At 41.4% G+C, this 22,690-nt stretch overlaps 1 protein-coding gene across 4 annotated transcripts in view; it reads right to left on the bottom strand.

The window, feature by feature from the left end:
* The window catches only part of COG5 (component of oligomeric golgi complex 5), a 161,447-nt gene that overhangs the window by 35,509 nt on the left and 103,248 nt on the right, over positions 1-22,690 (bottom strand). For all 4 annotated transcript variants that reach the window (XM_081023568.1, XM_081023569.1, XM_081023570.1 and 1 more), the window contains exons 11-14: positions 9,808-9,889; positions 4,969-5,173; positions 3,111-3,272; positions 1,548-1,647 (exon numbers count right to left, since the gene is read on the bottom strand). In XM_081023568.1, the coding sequence (XP_080879694.1) occupies positions 1,548-1,647; positions 3,111-3,272; positions 4,969-5,173; positions 9,808-9,889 (549 nt within the window). The remainder of the gene's footprint in view (positions 1-1,547; positions 1,648-3,110; positions 3,273-4,968; positions 5,174-9,807; positions 9,890-22,690) is intronic.

Here is a 22,690-nt window from a genome sequence, read left to right as displayed (position 1 = left end):
TGACCCCTGGGATAGATGTGTTAGTGTTCCTAGTCTGAAGATGAGTTTAAAGTGTATGGTGTTTTCCCTACCAAAGTTATCAGGATTTCCCACCCCAAATCTCTCAAAGTTATCTTTCAGTGATGGGGGTTTGGTAGCTTAGAGTCACAACAGCTTTGAAGGCTTCATACTTCATCAAAGCTAGCCCTGAAGAACAGGGCCTTCAGAACAACTGATGTGAAACAAAAGCAGCAGCAGCAGCCCCACATTCCTGTCAGTGTTTTTTTACAATTTGTTTTTATTCTGAAACCACTTGCCTCTTTTGAAAGCACGCTTCTTTCTGAATCACCCTCAACATGGCTCTGAAGACTGAATGACACATGCAATACAAAACTCCACGGGCCCTGAGGCCTTCTTAGCATTTATGGCTGCCATGCCTGCTTTTACAATTCACTGACAAAATCGTCTTGGCTTGTCCTTAGAAATATTTTGTATTACAGAAGCTGAAGGCCGTTTATTTATTTGCAGGGAACTAGTTTTGTACTATTCTGATTTTTCAGGTTTAAAACACTTTTCGCCAACATGGCATCCTCCAAATCATAGAATCATCAAATTGTAGAGTTGGAAGGGACCCTGTGGATCATCTAGTCCAGGGATCGGCAAGGTTTACCTTGCTTGGGCCGGTTCACTCCAGCAGGGATCCCTCTGTTGGCTGGACTGTGCGTGCCCACAATTTCCAGCGCCTGCACAGACATGATTTCCAGCACCGCAGAAGCGAGTCCCCGTGCTGCGCTGGTTTAGTACAGCGCGCAGGGAATTGCCAAGCGGGCGGCTCGGTTTGGGGGTGGCTCGGAGGCCAGTTAAATGACCCCCATGGGCTGCTTGTGGCCCATGGGCCTTAGGAAGCCGACCCCTGATTTAGTCCAACCCCCTGCAATGCAGGGATATGCAACTGTCCCATATGGGAGTCGAACCTGAAACCTTGGTGTTTCCAGCACCATGTTCTAACCAGCTGAGCTAACCAGGCTCATAATACTATTTGGATTACAAGTCCCATCATCCCCGACCATGCCGACTGGGGGTGATGGAAGTTGGAGTCCAACAACATCGGGAGCAGCACGGCTTCCCCGGCTCTCCTACAAAATGCAGTTGCAGGTCTCTATGTTCTGAGTCACAGCCTCCATTATCACTACATCTGTAGGATTGGTGAGGGGCATTGCAAGTTTACTTAACGCCACACCACCCTTTCTAGCAAAATCTTTCATGATCCACCACTTCGGGGGGGGGGGGGGAGAGTTTTCCATGCCTGCAACAGAGAAGCTTGTGAGAGGAGACCTTCTCTGTCCGCAAACCTCCCTTTCTGTAAGTAGAGAAGGAAGTCCACCACTCAATCCTGGGAATAAGATTGCGCCCCGAGTAATTCTGATCCACAAAATTTGAAAATGCATAACTGGAAGTATTTAAACGTTTCAGCTGTTCAAACTGCACTGCTGTTTTTGAGGAGCACTGATGACAGAAAGAAACACATTTTTAAACCTAAAACGATTTCACAACTGAGAATTACTTACAAGCTGTTCAGACTTCACGCTAAAGAGCTGTATGGTCTTTGCCACATTTTTTGATACCGCCAAGGTGAGATTTGGATCTACAGCAGCCACATTCAGCTCACTAGAAACAAAAGGCAAAAAAATGACTGTTTAATCACGATTCTTCAATTGTTTTCTTGCTATTTTAGACACCAAACAAGGGGGAATAACATCTACACACACTATGTTAGGATAATGAATTTAATTCATCTAATTCTGAATGCACCATTCACATAGTGACTTTCTTTTGTGCTTCTTTACTTGTTCACAAATAAACTGTGCTTTAAAACTTGTTCATAAATGATCTAGAGTTAGGGGGTGAGCAGTGAGGCAGCCAGATTTGCTGATGATACCAAAACATTCAGCATGGTTAAGACACAAAATGAATTGTGAAGAGTTCTGAAAGGATCTCTCCAAACTCGGTGAATGGGCAGTAAAATTTGATCACAGATTTGTTTCTTGTGTGCAGGAGAACTCGCCCTAAGGTATCTTTTATACAACACTCTCCACAGATCATAATGCAATATCACCAATGTTGGCATTCTATAGGTCGCAAGAGCAAATATGGATATCCTTCTTCATCAGGTCTAAACTCAATCTACAAAAGGAATTTTTTTTTTAAAGAACAGCTTCATGCTTTCAAAACAGTTTGACCAGCACTTCATGTTCAAAATTGCAGCACAGCCACCCATGTGACCAAAGAGAGGTTATGATATAGAGACGCAGGGGTCAAATAATTTTTCTGTTCTGCTTCTTGGTCTTCCCACCCACGTGGCTTTTTAAATTTAATGCCATAAGTTCAAAACTCAGTGTCACTCTAGACCAGCCTTTCCCAACCTAGTGCCCTATCCAGGTGTTATTGAACTACAATTCCCATTATCCTTGACCACTGGACATGCTGTCTGGGGCTGATGAGTCTCGCAGTCCAAAACATCTGGAGGGCATCAGATTGAGTAAGGATATTCTAGACACTTCTTAGATCATGATTATGTCTATACTTTCATCTCCCTTGGAACAATATGGCATATCCTCAAGGGAGGGATAATGTTCCTATTATGAAAAGTTTTAATTCTTCCAAAGACGTTTTTCTCCAGACCTCTCCCTCAACCATTACCTCGCAATTACAATCGCACAGTAAGACATGGTGAAACATACAATGTAGGGCTGGCCTCTTAACAATGTGGCTGGAACGTTTATGTCCACTCCCAGGCCAGCTAGGGCTTAGACACCTTTTCTTTTTAAACTACCTTCAAATTCAGAACAGCAGCAGAAATGTCCAGAACAGCATCTCCAGGAAGTAGAATCTAACATGTGCAAACACAGAACACAGAAAGAAGGTCCAACAGAACTACCTGGGTCTCTCCAGTTTGCACAATAAAAATGCATGAGATAAGCTCTGATTTAATTTCACTGCTAATTGCTTGGATAATTAATGAGGAATCAATCATTTAGCAGTAATGAGCTTCCATTTCCTAAACTATAATTTAGGGAGAGAGGAAAATCACGCTGCATGTTACGTCCCAAAATTTATTATGAACACTTTACCTTGCAATGGTTTTGATGATGCTGTCAAGCTCATCAGCTGAAGGGGGGTTGCGACCTCCAGGGGGAAAGACGAGGTTGATGGGGTCAAAAAGCCGTGATAATGACTTTGACAAGTAGGCAGCTTCATAAGGTTGCAAAGAGTCTTTCAGGGCTATTTCTGGACTGAGTAGTGGGGAAAACGGGTTAAGATAAAATATATTTCCTTTTTTCAAACAAACCAACAACAACAAAAAGCAACCAATTTGGGGTTGGACTAAAGTCTACCTTAAAGAAACACCATCCCTATTTTCTCAGCTCTTACTCAAATTATTCTGAAGGCATGCAGATCCTTTAGAATAATTTCTAGTGGGAAAGTATGCAAAAGCCTATAAAGCAAGTATCCCGACTTTAGGAGCAGCTACACTTACTAAAGCGTTAATTGGCAGAGTTGTGTGTAGCTCTAGGAATTAATCTTCTCCTTCGAAATGCATGAAATGTTCAATTAGCAAGCAATTTTTCTAAATCAAGGTCTTTCTTTGAGACATTCAATGTTAAAAACGGAACATTTCCTAACTTAAAATAAAGTTTGCTGTAGTTACATATTCCATACACATTATATTGTTCTGCTTTTAGTATAAGAGGCAAATTTGAGTCCCTGACCCCAAATGATACTGAGGAACTCATACCAGCTTCTAACCCAGAAGCAAAAACCCACTGAATACATTACCCCCTGTCTTTTATTACTGACCCACCCATAAGGACTCCTCAACCTGTACTTTCAGGAATCACTGTTTAACCGCAAACTGTTGTCAGGAATTTTAGAGATTTCCCAAGACACTCCAGCGGGTGTCTTGCAAGGGCCATGAGACAGAAAACAATATAGCATTGCAATCTCTATCAGAATTTTAATAAAGTTTTTTTAATTCTCTGGGGACAGTAATGCAGAGAACCTGCAGCCCTCCGGGTGTTCTGAAACTCCCATTAGTCTCAGTCAGTATGATCAATGATCAGGGATCATGGGAGTTGATGTTCAGCAACATCTGAAAGGCTACAGGTTGCCCAACTCTACTCCAATATCTACAATGGTCAAATGGTCCCCCCTCTGGAATGAGATCGACGTTTGACACAGTCAGGCTAGTGGACACATTCAGTCCCAAAGAGATGTTGCTTTGGGGAGCTTTAGTATGACACAGTTTGAGAACTCCAGGAATAGAGTGTGTCAGAGACAGCCCACTGATTCAGAGCCTCGCATACAAGATATCTCACAAACTAGACAGGTGGGAGATCAGAAACCCGTTTAATGTTTGCCTACTTCTGTCCAAGCCAATCAGCACTGTACAGTACATGCCATCATGAGCAGATTCAGTGGCCTAGTTTGCACATCACAATATATCTCAGCTAATGGTTTACCATGAATGTACTGAGCAGGGCTGTTGTGCTCCTACTTGCTACCACACAAACGGAAACAAACAAAACCCCTAGCTTAGCGTTATGTCCGAGCCACGTATCGTGGTTTGTTTTGCTCCAACAAGCCACGATCAGCGAGCCAACAACAAACTTTGGCTATAGACTGAGCTTCATTGGAAGTGAAACAATCCCCAGTTCTGACATAATGCTAAGCCATGCTCATGGTTTGTTTCCTCAGTGCACTGTGGTGTTGAGCATTTACTCGTTTGCTACAAATCATTAACTGTGGTTGATTCTAGCTGTGATTAAAAATCATGTACACTGTAAAAAAATAACGCCCAAACTGTTAGAATGAAATAGCACACTGTTGTTAATTAAAATGTTAAAACAAAATGCTCTATGTTGTGGGGAATACAAAGCTTCAGAGTCTAGAATTTTCTATTTTCTAATTATATATACACTATATACATACTCATAATCCTGTTTCTTTTGCATGAAAATGTCCTGTGTATCATCTTCTATCTGTTGAAGTTCTGCAAAGTGCTCAGCAGTGCCATTTGTAATGAAATTTCTTTGAATATTTTTGCTATATTGTTGAATACGCTTCCAGAAATCATTATAGAGCCTCAGTAATTTAGGGTATTCGCCTTCAAAAGCTTGTTTCAAAAACATGGAAGCTACAACACAAAAAAAACAAACAAACCCATAAATATTACTTGGAACACCATATCAGTTTCTGTAATACCAACAATTCTTGTCATTTAAATTCAACATAATACAGACACATAATATTTAAATAAATGCAATCCTTATTACAAGGCCTGTATGGGTGAAATTTCATCCCAGAATTATTTTCAAGAGGAAATTGGGTGTCCCTCACAACCTTACAGGATTGCCTTACAAAACACTATTCAGAGTTTTTTTGCAGTCCTAATACAATGTTCCATCCTTCTTTAGTGTTAAATCTGCTTCTTTATACAATAGTTACCAATCTCTCAATGAGAAATAATTTTCATTAACATTAGCAAAGGAAAATAAAACTTCTTGTCTTCTAACTATTGGATGGTTTGCATATAATGCTAAGCCGTAGTTTGTTTAACAAACCATGTGTTAACAATGAATCATCTCACAGATGATTTAAAAATGGCTTCAATTTGGTGAGTGTCCTGGGGAAGGGGTGGTAACCAAAAAACTTTGGTTAAGGAAGAGTGCTTGACACACATGTTAAACAAAACAAAATCTGAAAGCCAACAACGTGCCATGACTTCACATCAGAGTTTGTTGCCAGTAAACAAAACATAGTGAAGTCAATGGACAGAGTTCCCACATACTACTAAGTCATGGTTCAATAAACTATAGTTGAATAAACCATTGTTTAGCATTTTGTGGTAACTAGGCCAGTATCACTACCTTCTCTCAGGGCATAATTTGACTAAGGATCTATTTTCAATATAATGACTCAACTCTGAAACACAAGAAAAGATTAAAGTGTCCCTGAGCAAATGTCCCTCCCACTACTGAGTAACTATAGAGACCCAACAGATACAGCTAAGAGGTAAAGTCTCTGAAATCAGATGGAAGGGTTTCTAGATAGGTTTCCCCCCCTGCAAATTAAACACTGTGTCCCTTCTCAGTCACCAGCAGAATTTCCACATATTATTTAAAATATCATTAATCAGAATATATAGACATGTACCTCTCTTCACAAGAGAGGCTGATTTACAATTTGTTATATTTTTCTGATTTTGAATAGAGCTACTTATTTTGCTAAACCCTACAGATTTATTTCCAAGGTTTAGATTTCATACCTTTTAGAGTTGGATTTTGCCAAGCGCACGCTAAAGTTAGGAGTGTCTGAAAGTGGGCTTGTCTGTATGCATGCCTATTGTGTTTGTTGGTGACTAAATGCTCTTAAAATTACTAAAAAGAGTCCAGAAGCTTCACTGGATACATGTATAATAAACAAGTTAAAATACTCAAAGAGTGAGAGAGTAAGAAGGAAACAAAATATTATTGCAAAAGACATAGGATGTACAGACACAGCTTAGGCCTGAAACATTTGTGGGCCAAGTAAGGATGGACAGTTTTTACGTTTCTTTATAATTCACCTTACAACCCTTTAAAGGAGGATTAGACAAATGGCTATGCTCTCCCTCTACTGCTGGAGGCAGTAATACTTCTGAATATCTGTTGCTGGAAAGCAGAGGAGTGGCCCTGGATTCGAATCCTGCTTGCTCTTTTCCCATAAGCAACAGTTTAGCCATTGTGAGAACAGGATGCTGGACCAAATGGGTCATCCGTCTCATCCAGCAGCCTTGTCTTATGATTTTACAGCCACATTGGGGGGTGGGGGGAGAAGGAATAATAATTGGAACCACAGAAAGATACGAGTTCACTGTCCCAATCATAAAAATCTCCCCCTCCCTGAATTTGCTATTTGTGCTGGCAGGAACACTTTATAGGCTGGATTTCTGGAGTGGGGAGTAATTCGTGAGAACTGTGGTGGGGTGTTTTTTTGGTGGGGGGGAGGTTAACACCCACACTCATGGCCCCAATTTAGACTGGAGGCCCTGTGGCTGATACTGATATCGAAAAATTCACACATCTCCCTCATGACATGTAGTTTGACCCTGAGGAGGGAACTGATGCCGCCTGAGTCCAGGACCCGGCAGCTATGAAGAGTCCTCTGCGATTCCAATTTCTTTCCAGCCTGACAGCGTATTTTTTATTTAGTAATGGCCAAGTATATTTGACAGTATTAGGCAGTCACTCAAATTAAATTAGATCACTTGGTTACTTAGCAACTATACAAAACAACTGCGTACAAATAGAGGAATAGGCAACTTTCACCGTTTTTAAAAGAGGGGCTAGAAACTTCAAAGATGGTTACAGAGATGCTGTGCACTTGCACAAAGTTAAGATTTATCCATAACCACGAAGGGAAAATGCTAGTAAATTCACAAAACTATTGTTGTGCGGCTTCAGTATCTGTTTCACCTGAAGGAAAGATACACAGTCTTTGATATTCTTTGACTAATGTGTAGAAATACAATACAAAACAAAAAAACCTTTCCAGGTTGCCTTTTTGTCCTGTTCTTCTCCGAAGGATTTCAGGGCAGCCTACACAGTAGGTCAGGGGTTGGCAACCGTTTTTGGGCCATGTTTCAAATTTTGGGAGAGTGCAGGGGGTGCCAGTCACAAAATGGCTGCCATGTGGAACGTGTCATAGCAACCACCCATGGTTGAGACAACTACCCATGACAACCTTGTGCTTACCACAGGAATGTCCCGATTGTGGCGCTCACACAATACTGCATAGACTGAGAGTGCTGCTGTCTAGTAACAACAGTGTTCTTCAGTACCATGAAAAATACACATGGCGGCCATATGACACTCACTCTCATTTCAAGGTACCTGAACATTTTGCCTCATAACTTTCTTTCTAGAGACTTCTTTATTTTAATGAAAGCTCAGAATCTGGGGAAAAGCCAATGAAAGCCTTCATGGCACCATGGCACCCATGGGTAAAAGGCTGGCAACCTCTGTGGCAGAAAGTAATGGTGAAATAACTGGGGGGAAAGTCGCACATGTCCAAGTAGTGTTTTGAACCCGTATCCCCCTAGTTACACCACATCAGCTCTCACGCTTTTCTAATGTTCTTTGATTCTTGACATGTGAACAATGATCTCTAAATGGGTGTTCAGAAATACTGATACATATTCAATGACAAATACTTATCACTAATTTTCCAAGATAATTTTTATAAAAATTGCACATACCACACAGGGGCCAGACAAATGTTTTAGTATAAAAAGGAGGGGGGGGGGGTAAAATTGCCATTATTCAGTTATTGCAGTGTGTCCTGCGCATTTCTTCAAAGTAGCATAGCTGGTACTCAGGACTGTGCAAAACCCAATTTCCTCAAGGTAGCGCTTCTGTTGTAGGAAACGTGATTTCCTGAGCACTGAAACTGTGGCATTTTAATGTTGAAAAAAGATGTTTTCTCTTTCCACCTAGTGCCATCATGAATGCTGCATGGATATCATGGGCACCTAGTAGATCAGCAATGCAACTCTTCCCTACCTGAATTATTTTGTGCAGATTTCCAAGCAAGAAAGCAAAAAAGGCAGCCTACTAGTATTACTGTTGTTGTTATTATTATCACTATATTAATTTATATCCCACCTTTCCCCCGAAGCTCAAGGTGGCTTACAGCTAAAACACCACAGAACCACCTCCTCCCTATTACATTTCCACAGGTATTTGTTTTTTAAAATCAGGTAGGTAGCCGTGTTGGTCTGACGCAGTCGAAATATATTAAAAAAATTGTCCAGTAGCACCTTAGAGACCAACTAAGTTTGTTCTTGGTATAAGCTTTTGTGTGCATGCACACTTCTTAATTATTAATTACTTATCGTATTTTTTGCTCTATAAGACTCACTTTTTCCCTCCTAAAAAGTAAGGGGAAATGTGTGTGCGTCTTATGGAGCGAATGCAGGCTGCGCAGCTATCCCAGAAGCCAGAACAGCAAGAGGGATTGCTGCTTTCACTGCGCAGCGATCCCTCTTGCTGTTCTGGCTTCTGAGATTCAGAATAATTTTTTTCTTGTTTTCCGCCTCCAAAAACTAGGTGCGTCTTGTGGTCTGGTGCGTCTTATAGAGCGAAAAATACGGTAATTTGTTCCGGAGGTCCGTTCTTAACCTCAAACTGTTCTTAACCTGAAGCACCACTTTAGCTAATGGGGCCTCCTGCTGCCGCCGTGCCGCTGGAGCATGATTTCTGTTCTCATCCTGAAGCAAAGTTATTAACCTGAGGTACTATTTCTGGGTTAGCAGAGTCTGTAACCTGAAGCGTATGTAACCCGAGGTACCACTGTAGTTGGTCTCTAAGGTGCTACTGGAAATTTTTTAAAATAAATAAATAAATTTTGAACTCAGTTTGTGAAAGCTACATACTCTGCTACTTCAACAGAGTAGGGGACATCTTCCCTGCATGCTAGTGAAAAAGCCACTTCCTGCTTTTGCTAGTGCACGGGAGGTTGTCAGAAGCTCTGAAGACCGGCATTCCTCCCCCATGCTGGACCGAAGGACTTGATATGTTGCTATGAAGGAATTGCAGGAGTACAGTTACATATTTTTATTTGGGGGGGGGGGGGAGAGGGTTGATTCCTACCAACCCACACTGGTATTTTATTGAGCACTATTTGGCTGGGTAGCGGGGGCGGCAGCAGTGGCAAATTATACAGAATTAACATATTTTCAGGATAAATGTAGAAAACAAAAGAATCACACAGGCCAGACTCAATACTTACAGTCGGTTGCCTTCTGAAACTGGGAGGCAAGAGTCTGAGTCACTGCCGTCCAAAATGTGCACAAAATGTCTGACAGGCCATCCTGGGAGAAAAAGAGGACGAGAGAGATAAGTCAGAAATGCCCTAAATTTACAACTAGGGATACTGTACTCTTCATGCCTCCTGTCAGGGAACTGCCATCAGTGCCGGAGGGAGAGAGCAAGATGCAGAGGGATTCCAGAGAGCGTCCCGGGATTGGGAGAGGCAGCCCATCTTCTGGGGAAGAGAATCAGCGTAGCACCAGTGGAGAAGGGGGGCAGATGGGGGAAGCGGCGAGGCGGTCCCATGACTCCTTGCCGGGGACCCGCGGGGAGAGTAGGGGTCCTCCGCTGCCTACGCCCTCCTTGCGCAGAAGGCTTTTGCGCAGAGAGAGTAGGAGGAGACTAGGCGTCAAAGAGCTTCTTTGCTGGAAGAAGTTTAAGAAACGCCCACTGACGGATTCTGCCAGCGATTGAGACAGCCACGGGTGAGTGGCTGTCCGGACAGAAAAGGTTTACTCAGGCAACCCAGCCAGGTGTTTGCTTACGCACAAGCAACCCCTAGAACCACTACACCTCCCATGGAAGGACCACCAGAAGCTGCCTTAAACCGAGTTCAGGCCATTGGTCCATCCAAGCAGTATAAAAACACAATCTAAGGATTTGGCATATTGACTGTAACCAGCAATGCACTTGACCAACAGCACTCATCAGCGAGAGAATGGATGGGTAGAAAGGTTTTCAGAATGCACCAAAAACACACCATCGCCAGCACAGGCCTTATTTCCGGGGGGGGGGGGGGGTTATTTCATGAAGCTTGGAAGCCAGGTGAAATTACACACACACGAAGAACGTTAAGTCACACAAACAGCGATTGGGCGGGCAAGGGAGAAACATTTGTAATGGTGTCTGTGAACTCAAGTAACAGACAGATTATCATCTTGTAATACAATCCGCTATAGTGGAAGCCGCTGACAAGATGAGTAATGGACTGCATCCGATTAACTTTTCAGCTCAGTGGAAATTGTTTCAATCAAACTCCTACTCTTTTAAAGAGCAATACAGGACGAAGGGCATCAGCCTCTTGTGACCTGTAACTGTATTTGAAGAGCACGGGAGGCTTTTTGCCGAGTCTGGTAACCCATTTCCCTCAGAGCAACACAATGAGTTCTCCCCTCCACCAGCAGCACACACAGGTGCTTATATAAATGTAGTTTCAACACACACACACATACACACACGGGTGCGATCTTATTTGTGTGCTTTTAGATGTCCTCTTCCTTGAGTCTTCTGCTCTGCAGGTGATGTTTTGCTCCTTTCCATGGCCACTTAGAGGTTATTATGGTTAGTATTCACATATCAGTTGAATCAATATTTATCTTTTGATTTATGCTTATGACCACCCAATATTATTCCACTTTGTACATTTTTATCCTTCTGTTTTTACGGACAGGACCGCTATCCTATTTTATAGTTGAATGAGTCCATATTTTTCCTGTATCTCACTGTAAGAATGCAAGAAGAGACTGGTGGATCAGGGCCTTTCTAGTCCAGTACCTTGTTTCCCACAACAGAAAATGCTTACGCAGAAGCTTATGTCTGCATAATGCTACATAATGCACCTTGATTGACTGAATCACATGCCCAACCTTTTCAAAAAACAATAACTATAAATATAAGAACAGTTCAACACAACAACCCATACATAAATCAATTTAGGTCCAGGGAAGATATCAACTGGGATAAAGAATTTAGAAGCCTTATTGAAAGAGGAATGTCTTTAGCATGTGCCCAAAAGCCAATGGTGAAGGCGTTTGTTTGCGATGCAAGGAGTGGGAGTTCCAAAGTGTAGGTGCTGCTACACTATAGATGTTTCTTGGGATGGTATGTGCAGGGTGCCATCTCCCATAAAACATAGATATAATTTAGGTATGTAGGGCAGGGGTTGGAAAGCTTTGCCTCACCTGGGCCAGTTCACTCCAGTGGAGATTCTTCCGTGGGCTGGATTGCTCATGCGCCTGCAATTTCCAGCGCCGCGGAAGTGAGTCCCTGCGCTGTGCCACGCCAGTTCAGCACATTGCGTGGGGGCTCGGTTTGGGGGCGTCTCGTGGGCCAGTTAAATGACCCCCATGGGCCACTTGTGGCCCATGGGCCTTAGGTTGCCTACCCCTGATGAGGTGATCTTGTGAAACTAAAATTCTCTCTCACTATTCTGATAAATCACAGAACAAAGGAAAGCCATAGGAACAAAGGTTCAAAGTTACACATTTCTGCATTATGCAACATTATGCAATGTTGACGGTTATGCCCAATAAATTTCCAGCTGGAGGTTCCAAGCAAACCAGAAGTACTACATCTGCTGCAAGCATTGTATCACATGCATCTGCAGATGCTCACATCAACAGTACAGGCTCCAAATTTAGCGTACTGCTGCCTAGTCACAGGATTATAAGATTATTCCTGAAGGCAAAAACGGCTGGTAGTGACAGAAATGTGAACCTACTTGTTCACATTAATCTATCCTGATGCCACTGCTCTAAAATATAACTGAATGTTCCAGTCAATTACTACCAAAGAATCAATGAATTCCTCAGAACCAGCCAAAAACCTGGCATACTGTGTCATCTGTGATAACAAGCAATGACATTACAGCTGCAATCTAAAAGTCTCATTTCAAATTATTTCTTCAACATTAAGACAGAACAAGTACCCTATTTTTAGACAAAACATATTTATCTGCTCATTTAGAAAAATCACAAGCTTGCTGTCTGTCTTTTGCAATTAATCTATATTTGAAAGGAAAACCTAGTATTACTAGTGAATTTCTATCTATCAGTCCTCTTCAAACAGGCGGGTGGTGCCTATCGCTAGTCTACTGGAACGCTAAGCAACGTGGATTGACAACGCAAATATTCACAGTGGTCTCCCCTTCTTCTTTAGTTATGGAAAGTTGCTTCTTGTACAACAACAAATCTGCAACAGAGCTGGAACCCTCCAGGACTATTTATCTAACGCATCACCTTTTAGGATCCATCCCTTAAGCAGGTGGGATAGTCCAGATGATCAGGTTACAGTAAGTGTGAAATGCCACCACCCCCTTTCTCAAGTAGGGTAGAAAAGAGGCAAACCACCTGATAAAGCAGATTGTGGCCCACCAAAGCTTAGGCCATAATAGATGTGTTAATTCTATTAAGGTGTCAGAAGACTCTGCTGCTGTTTCTGCTGCAAATGACAAAGATGGATACCCTTTCTGGGGGAAATTACATCAGCGGTGTGAACAGGGCTCACCAGACAATCTCATTACTTGCTGAGTCCATAGAGCTTTCTCAATAAGAGCAGGAAGAGGTTTAATTGCAGAAGCAAGATACGACTGCCCCCCCCCCCCTCGAAGGGAAGGGGAAGTAAGAGAACCAGCTGCAAAGTAAGGAGACTTGAACACTACAAGTAGCTCCCAAACAGGAGAAAAATCAAAAGCCTTCCAGCTTTTTTAACTCCCTCCAGCCAACGGTGGAAATTTACTACTGGGAATTGAAATAGAATCATAGAGTTGGGAGGGTTGTAGAATTGAGAGGGACTTCAAACGTTATCAAGTCCAACCCCTGCAAATGCAGAAATCTCAACTAGATCATGCATGACAGATGACTATCCAACCTCTGCTTAAAAACCTCCAAGGAAGGAGAGCTCACAACCTCTCATGGGAGTCTGTTCTACTGTTGTTGAAGAAGAAGAAGAGGAGTTTGGATTTGATATCCCACCTTCCACTCCCTTTAAGGAGTCTCAAAGCGGCTAACATTCTCCTTTCCCTTCCTCCCCCACAGCAAACACTCTGTGAGGTGAGTGGGGCTGAGAGACTTCAAAGAAGTGTGACTGGCCCAAGGTCACCCAGCAGCTGCATGTGGAGGAGCGGGGAAGCGAACCCGGTTCCCCAGATTACGAGACTACCGCTCTTAACCACTACACCACACTGGCTCTCAGCCCTTACTGAACAGCCCTTACTGTCAGAAAGATCTTCCTAATGTTACGCTGGAATCTCCTTTCTTGTAACTTCAATCCATTGCTTCAGGTTCTATCCTCTGGAGCAGGAGAGAACAAGCTCGATCTACAGTAGTACCCCAGGTTACATATGCTTCAGGTTACAGACTCCGCTAACCCAGAAATATTACCTTGGGTTAAGAACTTTGCTTCAGGATGAGAACAGAAATCGTGCTCCAGCAGTGCGGCAGCAGCAGGAGGCCCCATTAGCTAAAGTGATGCTTCAGGTTAAGAACAGTTTCAGGTTAAGAACGGACCTCCGGAACGAATTAAGTACTTAACCCGAGGTACCACTGTATCTTCCATGTGGTAGCTCTTTAGATCAGAGCTTTCCTAACTGTGTGCTGCGACGTTAGTGTGTCAGCTGCAGTGTGTAGGTGTGTCACGCAAACACTCCCTGCGCTCCTCCCAGAGCTGGAAAGGGGTTAGTTTGACCTTCAGTTTGCTGTCTAAAAAGTGTGTCACCAACATGAAAAGTTTGGAAAGCTCTGCTTTAGATATTTGTAGATGGCCATCTTATCTTCCTCCCAGTTTCCTGTTTTTCAGGCTAAACCTATCCAGTTCTCTCAACCGTTCCTCCTAAGGCTTGGCTTCCTGTCCCCCTTGATCATCTTGGTCGTCGTCCTCTCCATAAACAGAAGCAGCAAAACTCAGATTACTTAGCACTGGGTAGGAAAAAAATCCTGGGGATAAGTTCTTCCATTTTGTGCCAAGTGACTACTTGGGTTGTGATTGTCGTGGAGAACGTGCTTGATAAATAGACCCTCTGGTGAGAATTATGACAGATCAATAGTTAAAAATACAGATAACTAACAGCTACCATTACATCCTGGGCAAGGTTTAAAATGTAAAATTAAAATGACATTCCACCTGTGCATTATTAGATGACTACAGTGGTGCCCCGCAAGACGAATGCCTCGCAAGACGAAAAACCCGCTAGACGAAAGGGTTTTCCGTTTTGGAGGTGCTTCGCAAAACGAATTTCCTATGTGCTTGCTTCGCAAGACGAAAATGTCTTGCGAGTTCCTGCGGGGTTTTTTTCCTCCCCCCCCCTTTTCCCCAAGCTGCTAAACCGCTTATCAGCTGATCGGCTAAGCCGCTTAACAGCTGATCGCTAAGCCGCTTATCAGCTGATCGTTAAGCCGCTTATCAGCTGATCGTTAAGCCGCTTAACAGCTGATCGCTAAGCCGCTTATCAGCTGATCCGCTAAGCCGCTTATCAGCTGATCCGCTAAGCCCGCTAATACTGTAGCGCTAAACCGCTAATGGGCTTGCTTCGCAAGACTCGCGGAACGGATTCTTTTCGTCTTGCGAGGCACCACTGTACTTGCAAATGCTCAACAGCGTTATTTATGTATGAAAAATACCAACCCTTACTAAGGGTTCAGTTCTCCTTTTTATACAGCACATAACACAGCCTCCAGGAGCCGTTTGATTAAAACAATGAAAAACATTTATTCTCAAGCCCCTTTGAAATGTAAAACTATACAGAGAATATTACTGTGCAGTTCATCTGCTACAGGGTCCCAAAACAAAGCTCTTAATACTAATGTGGACAGCGTTTTTCTAATCATCGAGGCCCCAAAGGCAGGTTTGGAAAAAGCATCTTGAAGACAAAAGACCTTGGAAGTTACCCCATGAATATTTGTAAGCCATAACATAGGGCTGCAAAAGATTTAACAATTCTGTATCGCAGGCCTCGTGGGACTGAGCTAAGGAAGATCCGTACACGCTATTTCTATAGCAACGTGACTTCCAAACGTGAGACTCTGAGCAAAAGATATCATTTGCAGTAGTAAAAAAAAATGTCAGTAGAGGAACTGTCAAGTTCCCAATCACCTCAATCCACCCTTTATTTCTGTTTGTGGTGTTTTGAATCAGATTTTATATACATATGTATAATGCCTATATATTTATGCTCTTGTGTATATGAAATATAGTGTGGTGGTCACACAATCAATAAACACCACCACAGTTTTGAAGAGGGTCTTTTGTTTTGTTTCACTGCAGGCTACATTTCATTATATTCAGTGCTTTTCAGTGGCAAAATAACATTTTAAATGGTAATCTCTTTATGTAGGTGCCAGGGAGAACATGGTTTATATATTTTTGAATATTGCTTTTCAAACTAAAACAAAAAAGTCAGGTGTGTGTCTTTGCTTTTTAATCTGCGTACAGATGATTCCAGGGGGATATTATTTTTATACGGCAATGATGTCTAAATCAGGGATGGGGAACACTTTCCCACCTGCTCCTTGGCAACGTTCTGGTGAGCACATGACAGTGATGGGAAGGATCAGAGGCAGAAGTAGGGGTGGCCAGTGACCAATGTAGGTGGAGCTATGGCCATTGACTTGCATTGCAGAGTCTCCAAGGAGACAGATGGGCATCTAAAGTGGAATCGCAGCTGTTGAGGAAGATAGATGTAATGCTAGAGTTGACCTCACCACCAGTAATTAGCAAACAGAATGTAAAATTCAGGGTTTATGTTACCATCTCCTGTGAGAATGGGCACACAGCCCTTTAAAAATGGACAAGTTCCAATGTGTTTTGTTGTTAGATCAACTTTCTAATGTGGACACACAAAAATCCAACCTTCTCTCCTCTCCCAGACACTTTATGTAGAGTGGAAACGGATAGTATCATATGTGGAATTGCTTTGGCTTTTTAAATGAGTATTAGAATTTCCATGATTTATCAGCTTATTTTTAACTACTGGCAGCAGACTCAACAGATCCTGCACTCCCATCTGGCTGTCCCTATTGCTCAACAGACACTGAGGGTATGCTTGCATTTCTGGATTTTAGCGGCTTGTTAGGCAGTTCCAAAAGTCCTACCTAGCAGCTTGTGACAATACAGTGGTACCTCGGGTTAAGAACTTGATTCGTTCTGGAGGTCTGTTCTTAACCTGACACTGTTCTTAACCTGAGGTACTTTAGCTAATGGGGCCTCCCGCTGCCACCGCGCCGCTACCGCGCGATTTCTGTTCTCATCCTGAAGCAAAGTTCTTAACCTGAGGTACTATTTCTGGGTTAGCAGAGTCTGTAACCTGAAGCGTCTGTAACCCGAGGTACCACTGTATGTTAGATAAATAGGGGACTTAAGAAAATACATGATAGCCTTATTTCAGTAGCAGCAGCAAAAGGCAGGTTTTCAGCACACAATACCAATGCCATCTATGAATGTTAAGGCCAGTGCACATTTGGTTTAGGGTTCAAATAAAACTGCATTCCGTTAGAAGTTCAGAGAAATAAGCACTGAGACAGAACACAATGGACCAAAGACCCACCCCTCAGCCAAATAAATGCCAAATAATGGTATCAAAATAGACATGCAAATGCAAACATGTCCATTTGAATAATCAACACTCTTTCTTCTATTGAGTTCTCTTGACTAGTATTCTACACTCTACATTCCACATGAACATGAAATCACAATAAAACAAAATATTGTTGAATTACTTAAACTAGGATTTACAGTGGTCCTCTCTGGTACAATGTTTGCTAGGGAAGTGCAGGATTTTTTAAGGGCATCTCCCTTCAAGCCATCAAGTGGGGTTAGGGAAGCTTTAAAAAGGGGGTGTATCAGTCTATTAAATCACCCACCCATCTTCTGGTCCCAAAGACACATCTTTGGACATACAACCAAACCGAGCAAATAATGTTTTTAGAAATGCGGTGTTCATAGTGACCAGCCATGAAAAAACCCAACCCTATTCCTCATCACTTAGATTTTCACACATAGGTGAGATCTAGCCAGAGAGATCTAGGATGATGCCATTTTGCAGAGGGAGAATGAGCACGTGTCACTGAGCAATGAAACATCTTCCTCTATGAAGACCACAGGTCAATATTGTCTATGATTGAGTTGAAGGAGAAACAAACGAATTTGAGGATCAGGGCCGTACCTGAACTTGAGAAAGACAATCTGACTGATTTTCTTATGCAGGAATTTGCAGACTTTTGGGACCTAGATTTGGAGAAGGAAGGTTTCAAGATAGTGAGTGCTTTTAGGCTTGGAAGAGGAGGGAGGAAGAACAGGGTGAGAGACTGTTTGATCACCCTCCAAACAAAAGAGGAGAGAGACAAAATCTTGAGTCTGCATTTCCAGAAGACTTTGGAAATTCATCAGTCAAAAGTAGAGATATTTAAGGACATTCCGAAATATCTTCTGGACCTTAGGTCCAACTATAGAGATTTGGTCGCCCTGTTGAGAAGCAACGGAATCATTTTTAGGTGGGAATTCCCCCAAGGCCTATCCTTTAGTTACAAAGGGAAGAAGATAAAAATAAGATCAGAGGACGACAAAGATAGATTTTGGAGAGACCACGGAGAAGACCTGCAGAAGGAAGCTGCAGAAGAGTTAAGAGCACTAGTAAGTGAAACTTTAGACATACCAAGATTACCTCCTGAACTAAAAGACCGCCTGGAGAAGGTGATACCACCGACAGATCAGGAACAGGCACTGGGTGCAGTTGGAGGAGAAGCAAAGTAACTACATCATGGCTCTGCAACTATTAAGCTGGAATTGTAATGGTCTGAACTCCCCTCAGAAAAGGAAATCTGTGTTTCATTTATTAAAAAAGGAACAATTGGACTTGATTTGTCTACAGGAAACACATGTAACAAGGCTACACAGGAAAGTATTGATTAATAAAAGACTGGGTCAGGAGTTTATTTCTTCGGACAAGGTTAAAAAAAGAGGGGTAGTGATCTATGCAAAGGAGAGACTACTACCGAAATTTATCTTCAAAGATGACCAAGGAAGATTTGTGGCAATTGAAATTCAAACACAAGGAGAGAAATTTTTGATAGTAGGAGTTTATGCACCAAATGAGGGGAAATCTGAATTTTTTAAAAAGTTGCATGAGACCTTGATGGACTATTTGGATTATAATGTGATTTTGATGGGAGACATGAATGGAGTGGTATCTACACACATGGATAAGGCACAAAGACAGGTAGTCACTAAGGACGGCAGATTACCGAAAACTTTTTTTGAGATGACAGACAACTTGGACTTAGTTGATACTTGGAGAACAAAGAATCCCTTGGCCAGAGGGGGAACCTTCTTCTCTGAAGCCAAACTGACATGGACAAGAATTGACCAAATATGGGTAACTAGAGGAATGGCACCAAAAATAAGAAAAGTGGAAATCTGCCCAAAAACCTGCTCCGACCATAATGCTTTGAAGATGGAGATGAAATTAACACCAACTGGTTCCTTCAGATGGAGGATGAATGACACCTCATTCAGAGATGAAGAAGTGTATAAAAAGGCCCAAAAAACCTTGAGAGACTATTTTGAGATAAATATGAACACCAATGTGGAAAAAAGAGTAATCTGGGACGCTAGCAAAGCTGTTATGAGAGGGTTCTTGATACAACAGAATGCATTAAAGAAGAGAACTCAAAATGAGAAGAAGGATAAAATTTTGGAGAAAATAAAAGAAAGTGAAAAGAAATTGAGAGCAAAACCTAAGTCGCAAGAGATTTTGAGAGAAATAAAATTACATCAAGTACAATATATGAAAATGATGAATCAGGAGATATAATGGAAAATCAAACAAATGAGGCAAAAAACATTTGAGTTGGCTAATAAATGTGGGAAATTGTTGGCTTGGCAAATGAAAAAAAGACAAAAATTAAATACAGTTACAAATTTAGAAGTGGAAGGAAGGAATATACAGAACCCAGTTGAGATTAGAAATTGTTTCCAGAGGTACTTTAAACAATTATATACACAAGGACCACAGAAAGAAATTGATTTAGATCGATTTCTGAAAACAAATGGATTACAAAAAATCTCTCAGGAAAGTAAATCAATGTTGAATTATAAAATAACAGAACAGGAGATAGAAGGTGCCATTCAGAATATGCAACTAGGTAAATCTCCAGGACCGGATGGACTGACCTCTAAATATTACAGATCCTTAAAAGAATGGTTGGTACAACCTTTGAAGGAAGTCTGTAACGAAATAATGGGTGGGAAAAGGGCACCAGAGTCGTGGAAAGAAGCGTATATTACACTTGTACCGAAAACAGAGACTGAAAAGATGCAACTTAAGAACTACCGCCCCATCTCATTGCTTAATGTGGATTATAAAATCTTTGCAGACATTTTGGCTAAAAGACTAAAAAAAGTGTTAATGGAAGAGATTCATAAAGACCAAGCAGGCTTTCTCCCGGGTAGACACTTGTCGGATAATGTGAGAAACATAATCAACATCTTAGAAAAATTAGAAGTGAACATAAATACTAAGGCAGTTTTGATATTTGTGGACGCGGAGAAAGCTTTTGACAATATTTCCTGGAGATTTATGAAGAAGAACCTACAGGGGATGGGGGTAGGCCAAGGCTTTGAAAACGGTATAAGTGCAATTTATTCAGAACAAAAGGCTAAATTAATTGTAAATAATGTGGTGACGGAAGAATTTAAGATAGAAAAAGGGACACGACAAGGTTGCCCAATCTCCCCATTGCTTTTTATATCGGTCCTGGAGGTTTTGCTGAATATGATTAGAAGGGACCAGTTGGTTAAAGGTATACAAGTCGGAGCCAAACAGTACAAATTGAGAGCATTTGCAGATGACTTAGTATTGGCGTTACAGGAGCCAGAATCTAGTACCAAAAGGGTTTTAGAACTGATTCAAGAATTTGGTCAGGTTGCAGGATTTAAACTGAATAAGTTAAAAACCAAGGTTTTAGAGAAAAACTTAACACCGATTGAGAGAGAGAGGTTTCAGAATGAGACAGGTTTAACAGTGGTTAAGAAAGTGAAATACCTGGGGATTAATATGACAGCAAAAAATGGGAATTTATTTAAAGACAATTATGAAAAATGCTGGGCTGAAGTGAAAAAAGATTTAGAAATTTGGTCAAATTTGAAGCTTTCACTGCTGGGCCGTATTGCTGCGATAAAAATGAATGTATTGCCTAGAATGTTGTTTTTGTTTCAAACATTGCAAATTGTGGACAAAATGGACTGTTTCAAGAAGTGGCAGAGAGATATTTCTAGATTTCTCTGGCAGGGCAAGAAGCCTAGAATAAAATTTAAAATACTAACAGATGCAAAGGAAAGAGGTTGATTTGCCCTGCCAGACCTTAAACTTTATTATGAATCAGCAGCTTTTTGCTGGTTGAAAGAATGGCTGCTTCTTGAAAACACAGACATTTTGGACTTAGAAGGTTTTAACAATGTATTTGGATGGCATGCATATCTGTGGTATGATAAGGTCAAAGCACATAAAGTATTTAAAAACCATATTGTCAGGAAAGCATTCTTCAATGTTTGGATAAGATATAAGGACCTATTGGAAAACAAAACCCCAAGGTGGCTGTCACCGATGGAAGCGAAAGCTCTGAAAAAGCTCAATATGGAGGTCAAATGGCCGAAATATTGGGAAATTTTGGAACAAGATGGAGATAGACTGAAACTGCAGAGTTTTGAGAAATTAAAAAACAAAGTGCGAGACTGGCTTCATTATTATCAGATAATGGAGGCATATAATTTGGACAAGAAAATTGGCTTCCAGGTGGAAAAATCAAAATTAGAAACAGAACTGCTAGAACCCAAAACTAAGAATCTGTCAAAGATGTATAACTTGCTGTTGAAATGGAATACACAGGATGAAACGGTGAAATCAGCTATGATTAAATGGGCACAAGATGTTGGACATAACATAATGATGGCTGACTGGGAACAGTTATGGGCCACAGGTATGAAGTTTACGGCATGTAATGCCTTAAGAGAGAATATTATGAAAATGATATACAGGTGGTACATGACACCAGTCAAGCTTGCAAAAATCTATCATTTGCCCGATAATAAATGTTGGAAATGTAAAGAAACTGAAGGTACATTCTTTCACCTTTGGTGGACATGCCCAAGGATTAAGGCTTTCTGGGAGATGATTTATAATGAAATGAAAAGGGTATTTAAATATACCTTTCTGAAGAAACCAGAGGTCTTTCTCCTGGGCACGGTCGGCCAAATGGTGCTAAAGAAGGATAGAACTTTCTTTATGTATGCCACAACAGCAGCAAGAATACTTATTGCAAAGTATTGGAAGACACAAGACCTACCCACTCTGGAAGAATGGCAGATGAAGGTGATGGACTACATGGAATTGGCCGAAATGACTGGCAGAATCCGAGACCAGGGAGAAGAGTCGGTGGAAGAAGACTGGAAGAAATTTAAAGACTATCTACACAAATATTGTAAAATTAATGAATGTTAGAATGATGTTAGAATGAAGTTAAGTGGTTTAAGCAGCAATGCTATAAAGGCGTATGTAAAAATGGACTGTTAACAGGTGAAAATCCAAAGTTATAGTATATTAAGTTAAAGGACTAAGAGAAAATAAAGAGGGAAAGAAATTGCTGAATTAACTAACTGAATTGGAATACAAAAAAGGGAGGTATGAGGAGGTCAGGGAAGTAAGGAAATGAATGTAAGGCATGGAAAGACTAATGTATTTTTAAGTGTTTTTAATTCTTTTTTTCTGTATTTTGTATTTTTTTTGTATTTTTACTTTTGTCTTTTTGTTTTTTCTCCTTTTCTTTACTTATGTAATTCTTCTTTTTGAAATCTTAATAAATATCATTAAAAAAAGAAGAAGAAAGAAACATCTTCCTCTATGTTCCAAAAAGAAACTTACAATGTCAAACACAGAGACATTTTGGGGGTGCATCTCCCAGAACTCCAGAAAATGAGTAGGGCACAAGAGCCCTTTGCAGAAGCAATGCTAATTCTTGCAGGGCACGGTTTATGCTTCCCTATGCCTTGCCATTCTACCCTTGATCATGCTTCCCACTAGTTTACCCAAGGCAGGT

The sequence above is a fragment of the Podarcis pityusensis genome (genome assembly GCF_964106645.2).
Source record: "Podarcis pityusensis genome assembly, chromosome: 10".
NCBI classification, from domain to species: Eukaryota; Metazoa; Chordata; class Lepidosauria; order Squamata; family Lacertidae; genus Podarcis; species Podarcis pityusensis.
This window is presented reverse-complemented; position numbering and strand designations above follow the sequence as displayed.